Source organism: Corvus brachyrhynchos, unplaced genomic scaffold (assembly GCF_000691975.1).
Source record: "Corvus brachyrhynchos isolate BGI_N302 unplaced genomic scaffold, ASM69197v1 scaffold60, whole genome shotgun sequence".
Taxonomy (NCBI): Eukaryota; Metazoa; Chordata; class Aves; order Passeriformes; family Corvidae; genus Corvus; species Corvus brachyrhynchos.
Window position 1 is genome coordinate 7,326,093 of NW_008236767.1, and position 9,310 is coordinate 7,335,402.

At 38.2% G+C, this 9,310-nt stretch overlaps 1 protein-coding gene across 1 annotated transcript in view; it reads right to left on the minus strand.

Annotated features, from left to right (window-relative positions):
- CA8 (carbonic anhydrase 8) overlaps positions 1–9,310 on the minus strand; it is a gene marked incomplete at its 5' end in the record, with an annotated part of 48,482 nt that overhangs the window by 6,788 nt on the left and 32,384 nt on the right. Inside the window, one exon of the mRNA XM_017727403.1 lies at positions 8,464–8,630. Coding sequence (XP_017582892.1) covers positions 8,496–8,630 — 135 coding nt within the window. The remainder of the gene's footprint in view (positions 1–8,463; positions 8,631–9,310) is intronic.

The following is a 9,310-nucleotide window of genomic DNA, read 5'->3' on the forward strand; positions in this document are numbered from 1 at the left end:
GCTCTCCCCCCTCTCCACTGCGATAAGAAAAATTCAACATTCCAGCTGCAAAGCTGCAAGGCCGAGGTGAGATTAACCCTTTTTATTGCTGTGAAGAGCTGAAAACCTGAGGGAAGAGAGAGAGGAGATGCTTAAAGCTGAAATTCTGTTGTGAAGCTATGATATATCAGAGTATCCTGTTGTAATTTCATGAAGTCGGTGGAGTGTTCAATTTGTACTTGTGAGCAAAAGCACCTGCGCTGAGATAGGCAGATGCTGAAGCTGCTGTAATTTCATGAGAAGTTTGAACAGGGGGAGATGGAAGCGATGAGGACTTTTGCTCCAAATGGAAAAGGAGAAAACCTCAGTTCCTAGAGATGCTCCCAGAGATAGTCTTAAAGATGAAGATGAGGAAGACCCTTTGCTCCCAGGGAAGGAGAAGGGCCTCTGTTCTTAGAGATGAAATGCTCCCAGAGATGGGTGAAGAGAACTTTTGTTTCTGAATGGCTCAACCTTAAAATTTTACCATGGTAATTCAAGAGTGGACCCTTGAAAGCAGCTGTGGGAAAAGCTGCCAGCTGGGGGAAGGGACTCTCACATGTGAGCAGAGAACCAACCCAGGCGGCTGTCTCATTGTGATAATGTTTTCATAGCATGGGCAAGAGAGACTCCTCTTCCAAAATGGACTGAACAAGGTTATTATGGAAGTGGTAAACAGACTGAACATCTCAAGGGTTGTCTTTTTACATTGTCACTGGGAGAAGGGAGAAAGGTGAGGGCAGGAGAAGTGTTCTGGAGGTGTGGTATGATTTTATTTTCTTCTTTTAGGTCTGTTAATAAACTTCTTTATATTCTTTCAAGTTTGGTGCCTGCTTTGCATTTCTCCTAATTCTTATCTCACAGCAGATAAACAGTAATGAGTATTTTGGACCAAACCACTACACTAGGCTCCCTTATGACTTTATTAGCTTTGAAAAGGAAGCACAGTAATCTTTTCTCCATGCTTCTTTACATGCTAAGGGATTTTGACCATTTTCCATTCCTCCACAGTTTGTGTATTTCTAACAAGAGCTCAGTAAGGAATTGAACAAGGACAATTCCAATATGATACTAACTCTAAAAACTCAGAATGGTTTTCTTTCTCATTTAGGGCTTGATCACTTGCTATACTGATGCTCTGGCCTGGACACATAAATACCTACCACAGCAAGGACCAGTCTATGACTCTTGGCTGCCTCTGGCTACCAAGTTCCTACATTCTGGCCCCCATGTCAGGGATAGGTCACATAAGCTACAAAAGTGTTTTTCTACTCACTTATTTGAAACATCAGCAGTGGGAAAAGAATTTAGGCTGATATTACAGGGTTCACTTGCAATCTCAGTGTACACCCTACTCCCTGGTACTACAACGAAGTAGTGGAAAACAACCTGAAAAGGCACTATTTTTCAGCCATTCCTGCAGCTTTTGGTTGCCTGGAGACTCCAAAAGTTTTGTTTTGTTTCCAGTAAGCCTCTGATTATGGTGTGTGGCTCACAAGCCAAAGGTGTTTGGCCCTCTGTCCTACAGTCATGCACTCAAGTGCAAGCACATTCTCGAGTACTCTGAAGTGGCAGGGGAGGGTTGGGCACTGTACATAAGACCTTAAATATAGAAGAACAATAGTCAGTTTTGGTGATAACATAAAGTTGTTTCTTTAAAAGACTGAAACTTAATTAAACCAACCACCTTTTAAGCACAAACTCTAAATTTATGGAGACAAACAATAACCAATAAAAAAATTGCTCACTTAGAAGCAGCATAAATACTCATATTTCAACAAATCTAGGAAATCAGTGTTTGCATTTCTAAAGAACTACTGTTAATAATCTTTGTGTCAGGTTGATTCGGGTTTTTTTAAACAGGAAAATGATAAGAATGGTCATAGTAGCCTAATGATGCATGGCTGCTGACAGCTCATTCCAGCTCTGGATCTACACAACAGGAAAGGATAAAATCCCCAAGTGTTAGAACTTCTGCAGAGCAACTTGTTTGTGAACTTCACAAACTGCAAATGCTACTAGTAACTGAGAATAAAGACACATGGATTGCTAATGTAAATGTCCATTAAAACGTAAATTTCACTGAGATCTCTTTAAACATAGAAATACAGTCCACAGCATTGTATCACACTTCCCATTTCTCAAAGGCAAGGTTCAGCTCCACGGCTCTCTCTGTGTTTGAATGTTCCTTCGTATTCTATGATCTGTTACCATACAATTGACAATTCCATAAAGGGAAGAGTGCACCACTACCTGTTTAGTACTAGTTCATTCCCACTGGCAACACCATATCCCCTGTTCAATATTCTGGGGGAAGGGCAACATAGTTTTGGTGCCACAAGAGCTGCTCAGCAGCTTCAAAAGCAAGGAATTTGCACTATCCATTCACAAAACGCATCAGATACAGTCACCACATTGCCCTCTCTCCTTGCTGTGAAACTAATGCTGTACCAGTTTCTCCGTGTCTGCTCAGACTTCTCAGTATCATGCAGAGAGTTTCTGCAGCATCAGAAATGCAGTCCCTGTTCCTCCCACCCTACATTACACCTTCCTGTTCCCGAGGCCTAGCACAACATTGCTATTTTAATGATGTCATTTATTTTTTCTCTAATCGTGAATGTACAACTAGGAAAATAGTAATTATATTAAGAATGTTCTTAACCTGAATTAATTTCTGCTATCATAATTTACAGGATATTGGATAAACTTGCAGCTACTTCCAGTCTGAGGTGTATGTATGAGTGTGTATATGTAGTTGCATATGTAAAAATTGATGCTTTCTCAGGAATTTCTGAATCAGTCACAAATGAAAAAATGTTCAGGAGAACTTGAGTAATGTATGTATGTAGATGGAGTAGGTATAATACATCATCACACTTGGAGGATAATTCTTTATTTATGAATACAAAATAAATTGTGTCTGAGATGGGGAGTTTTGAGACAACACACTGGAAATCAAATTCTTTAGTTTATTAATTATTCTCAGAGGAAAGCAAATTAAAGTTTAGGACTTTAAAAAGAAAATATTCTTTCAATATAATTTTAGTAAATTATTTTTTAGAAAAAGCTCTTACTGTCTTCTATTAAAAGAGCCTCATGGATTTAAATGACTTCTGTAACAGGCACCTATTCCTCTTAGAAAATAGGAGCAATGCCATTTACCTACTCCATGTCTGGAATCATGTGTATACCCCTTGATGTATAAAGGGATAAGAACATTGTAGGCATGCCATACTGAATTCACTATCATTACAAATTCAAGTTGATATTCAAGTGTTTGGGATCAGACATCTTGTTCATTCACATATAAAGCTGTTCCACTGATGTAAAAGAGAGGAAAGGCATGTCTATCAAAGCAGCTACATGTAAAGCAACAAGAATTAAAGAGGGAGTGATAAATCCATTGGAAAACACAAATAAGGCTGTCCTCAGTGAAGAATGCAGTACTGGAAAAGTACTTATCCATTAGGAAAGGCAGTAAGCCCCAAAATTCCAGCCAGCCTTCTGGAATACTCACAATTCACATACTGAGAAATAGTGTGTCAAGCCTAAAACTGTCAAAAAATTAGCCTTTAATGAAATGGGTGATTTAAGGTTTTTCTTATTTGATTTCTCGGAGTGGTAACATTTGTTGTCCCCACTGTGAGGCTTTGCTGTATAACAATAAGAACTATAAATCTTATTCCAAGATCATCTGAAATTATCAAGAAATAGCTCGATGCCCATAGCGAGGGTTCTGAGTCAAGCAGGAAGTATAAAAGAAACTAGTGTTAACACTGAGGAAGTCACAATGTTATCCCTTCTCTTTTCTTTCACAAAAGGACCTGGGAGTCCTGGCAAACATCAAGTTCTAGTCAGTAATGCACCCAAGGCAACAATGAAGTTCCACAGCCTTCTGGGCTGCACCAGGAAAAGCACTGCCAGCAGGTAGAGGGAAATGCTTCTACTCAGCACTGATAGAACACCTGGAGCACTGGGTCCCGTCCTGGGTTCCCCGGTTCAGAAGAAACACAGACATACTGAGATCAGCAACAAGCTACAAACATGGTAAGGGATTGGAGCACCTGTCATACAAGTATGGCTGAGAGAGCTGGAACTGTTCAGCCTCCAGCAAAGATGCTTCAACAGGGATTTTATCAATGTGTATAAATACTTTATGAGAACAAGTATAGAAGGCGGCACCAGACTCTTCAGCTGCATCCAGTGAAAGGAGAAGAGGCAATGGGTACAAACTGAAATACAGGAAATTTCATTTTAAATGAAGAAAAACCTTTTTCCCTGCAAGAGTACACAGGAACACTTTGCTTAGAGATTAAGGAGTCTTCACCCTTATGATATGCAAAACCCAGCTGGACATGGCTCTGAGAAACCCACTGTAGTTAACACTGCTTTGAGCAGAGGATCAAACTTAATAAATCTCCAGAGGCACCTTTCAATCACAACTACTCTGTTATTCTATTGTTCTTCACTGTATAAAGCTGAACTCAATTTTTTAACCTTCCATGTCTGAAAGCAAATCTGTACTGAGCTTTTCCTCCAAACTCCTTAACACCTGACTGGCTCTATTGAATATGATTTTAAAAGGTTAGAAAATTTTTAAATGGCTTTTTCGAAAGAAATGTATTTGAAAACTTCAGCAACTGCAGAAGAAGAAGGGTGAAAAGGTCATTTAATGGGACGTGATTGGGACGCATTTCAAAAACACTACCAAAACGGAGTCCAAAAAGTCATTAACCCCAGGCTATATGAGAGAGATATGTTTTTGGCAGAAAAAAGCAGAGCCAGATGAGGCCAACTAAATAGCAACAAACTTATTCTAAAACCCACTGGGTTAAAGACAGCAGAGAAGCTACAAAGTTCTGTTTTGTAATCCTGAAGGCTCCCTTTAGAGGCTGGCAAAACTTAGTCTTAGAACTGGAGAGAAGTATTTTGAGATCTGGGCTTTCCCATGATGGAGGAACATTAAAAAAAAATAGTTCCTTCCCTGGTACTACACACCATGATATTCCATGCTTGTGTCAACTCTGCTTCTTTTTCAACAAACTAGAACAAATTACATCAAAGATCAACATATGCCATTTGATCATAAGCCACAAAGAGTCCAGTTTTGTCAAGGTTTAAATCAAGGCTGAGGAGCAGATGTTCTGAAGCTTTGGGAGCATGGTGTGCATAGAGCCTGCATTCTGCTTCAGTCAAAATCAATTAGACCTTTCAAACAACCCCTTTCTACTCCTGTGGCTACACTTACAGAAACATTTGTCTCCTTCTTTCCCTGATAGAGTAATGAGGTCATGGCAAACTAACATTCCTCAAGGTTCTTCAAGTGGCTGGTGCCACACTGGCTTGGAATAAAAAAAAAAATGTTGAAAACTTTACTGACAGGAGTTCCAGCAGCCTTGGCAGAGAGGCATTGTGTAAGAAAATAAGTCAACCAGTGTGTTCGTATCTGTAATATTCAAGACATACCAGAGCTCTAAAATAAAAGGTAATCTGCTCTTTAAAAAGAAAAAATGTTCCTCTTGAATCACTAGGAAGATGCTGCTCTGAAAATTATTACTTCCTCATCTGCTACTGAGTCTTCATAGCAACATTCAGTTGATGCCAGCCGTCCCAGCTTAAGGGACTTCCCTCATTCCTGTGAAGGAAGGAATCTTTTTGAAGATTTCTGAGGTATGTGTGAGGAGCTACTGTTCCTCAACACCTTCCTCCCAGAGAGGTGTGAGGAAATCACTACAAAGTAAGTAAGATTGTTTCCTTCCCTTTTTACCTCTTTGCATAGAAGAAATGTGAACAAAGCCATGTGATTTCTTTTTATACTTCATTTTTTTCAGCTCCCTAAACTCAATAGCAAGGATATATAATGAAACCTTGATTAGTTCAGTGCTACTTGGACTGATGCACACAAAACTGAAAGGACCTGACCAAATGAATTTCTGATAAATAATTCAATCAGGTGCAGAGAAACAAGTGTCATTTCTTCTGCGAGCTACACTGTGCCAGGAGTCACAGTTCTTCCTCAGTGCTTGAGTGCCCATAATTAGCATAGCCCTACAGTGAGGACTATTACTTTGTATTAAAAATTCCATCATTTGGGAATTAAAACTGCAGATTATTTTGTGAAGCAGGGCCGAGATAAATCTTATTATATAGAACAAATCTTTATAAGTATTGACAAACGTAATAAAATTTCAAACATGAAAGCAAAAGGGAAATTTTTACATTTCTATTCCAACATTGTAAAGGAAAGTCTTTCATGCTTAAAATTCAAACTCAGCATGTCAAGTAATTTCACTGTTACAGACTTGAATTACCTGCACTGGCCTGAGGGCATTTTTCACTCTCTGAGAAAAATTGTACTTTAATATTGCCACGATTTTCCCGAGTAATTTTTATGCAGAAGCTGGGATAAATTTGAAACATCCATTTCAAGATTAAAGCAACAACAATTGGTTACTGCAGAGAACCATGCAATTGAGGACTGGGCTTAGGGATAGGCCCAAAATTAAATATGAGAATGAGAAAATAATATTTAAAAAAGGGATCAGTGTTTTGGTTTTTTTGTTTAACTTCTCAGATATTAAATTGGGTTATAAAATACAAATAAACCCTTACTTCCAGAATGTTTAGATGCAAACACTATATTGAATGTTTATGCTATATGGAAAGACCATGAAATTGCTGGTCACTGTCCTAGCCAATGTAATAATTTCTATCATATGCAGGAAGGAGGATAATCTTCTTGCTTAGTTTTAATGGGTCCATTTTTTGGAAGCATTGAATTATCAATCTTTTTTGCAGGTTATCTGCTGCCTGGTCATTTGTTACTTCACATGAAACTGGGGACTGGACCCAGAGCATGCTCTGATGGGGCATAACTCCACAACAGAGCCTGACATGAACTAGAGAGGGCAAGAATTTAAAGAACACATAAATATCCTTACCCAAAACTGTTTATCAAAAACCTTTTAGCGGCATGCTTTCCAGATGAAACCCTAGATGAATCAGTTATTTTGTAGCGTTGAAGAAATGTGAAGATAGAAAACCTTATGCTTTTATATGGTGTATTTCAACAGTAAATAGGGTAATGGGGAGTACCCAGTGTTTTTATTATTTAAATAAAGTTTTTTTTAAGAAACTAGATGAAAAATTTTACTATGTTAAAAAACAGTAGCATTTATTGAAAAAAGCAATCATACAGATTCTTTTCTTGAAGATTTCCCAGATTTGCTGTCTTATTTTTTGCATCAAGGCTGGGGCACTTCATTTCAAAATCAACCATAAAGCTGGTGCCTCGACTCACTACTTTCAAGGCAACAATTTGTCTTAGGATCATAGAATTGTTTAAGCTAGAAAAGACTTTTAAGATCATCATGTCCAACTATTAACCCAGCATTGCCAGGTCCACCACTAAACCGTGCCCCTAAAACTCACATCTACACATCTTAACTGCCTTCAGAGATGGTGACTCAGTTACTTCTCTGGACTTTAATTCTCTTTGAATCTCATTGCCAGGTTGTTCATTACAGTAAAACATCCATTAACTAAGTATAACGAGGTTTAGGAGTAACTAGAGCATTAAGGGGATTTATTTTGTAACTGATAGAGGCTAGGGGAACGTAACATGAGAGGTTTTAGTAACTGAAGCAGGGATAATGTAGGTTCACATGTGCATTACTCTTATGTCATCCTCAAATTCTTGCTCTGTGAGTCAATGAAGGTGGGAAAGAAGCAGCAACTACTTAGATGAATGAAATATGAAAAATTTGCCATGAGAGAAGTTAATTTGTTTCCTCCTGTATCTTCACTGGAGTTGCCCAAAATTTGGTCTCGTTGGGAAAGAACAGTATCGTAAAAAAAAAAAGCCTCCTTTTAGAATTAAAGGCCTCCTTCCAGAACTACTACCCTGCTTTTTTAACGGAGTAAAAAGATCCACCAACGACTGGTCTTCTAGAAACATGGTAAGAAATCAACCAGTAAAACTCAGTACCTGGGGAAATATATCAGATAACCAAGGCATACTGTGTTCTTCCTCACTGCAGCAGGAGAAATTTAAAGCTACAAGAATTAATTGTGATGTAACTGTGCCTCATGATCCACTGCTTGGATGGTGATGAATGACCTTCTTGTTTTGTATTGCTTCACTTGCATGCATGGCTGTTGTTTTACCTATCACACTGTGTTGCCTCAGCCCACCAGTTCTCTCACTTTTACCCTTCTGATCCCCTTTCCCATCCCATAGGTGAGAGTGACTGAGCAGCTTGTGGGGCTTGGTTGCTAACTGGAGTTAAACTATCACATAACCAAACTATTATACCACAGGATGAAACAGAAATTAGTGTCAAAATTTATAGTAGTGACAATGTATCATCAGCTAAAATTAAGGGCATTTTCTCCTTTAGCTAAATTATTTCAAAGTTTTGATTTTTCCATTAAGTTTTTACTTACCTGACTGAAGATTTACCATTCTTCCTCCTCTGCTACTGAAATGCAGCCCTGATGACTCTATCACTAAGTGGCTGAGTTGGTCTGAAGTTATCTCCTAGGATTCCATCAGAGCCCTCTAAAAGTTCAGCACCTTTAACATGAGTCCTCAGTCTTCGAAATTCCTCTATCTGAAAGACAGAAAAACAGAAATGAAGAAGCTGAGACACATTCTTCACTGTGGGACTAATGATCAAACCCAGCCTTGTCCAGCCAATTCTGCAGCTTTGAAAATTGGAGTGTTCGGGTACCGTATACTAAGGTCAATATACATTAATAACATTTTAAAATAGTTATCAGCACTGTCAAAACATTTGATATAGAGAAAGACAAGAACTCTTATGCACATGGTTTGGCAAATTTATCCTTTGCCTTTTCACAACTACTTTTAGGATCTGTAACCATCTTGGCCATTGCAGATTACATCCTATGAATCAACCTTTCTCTTGTGTGTTGAGAGTAGTAATTCTTGTCTTCTTCAAAGAAGCGCATTTCAGGAATAACTTGCTTGACTATAAATTGTTTTGAAATTCTCCTGGTGATTTATTTACTGCCTGAAACTGTTGTTATCTTCTAAACCGGAAGAATACTGAACAGATTCTTAGCTTTAGCGGATGTCTGTTGACATTTTATATGAAAAAATACAGTTTTTGTGATCAAAACAAAATACTGCTTCAAAAGATCTGTAGATGTAGATAGTTAGAAAGTCAAATACAGTAAAAAATAAATATAAAAGGTTTCAGCTGAGCCAAAACAAATATGTTTTTTGCTTATAGACTCTTTTTAGAATTTTCTAAATCTAATATGATGT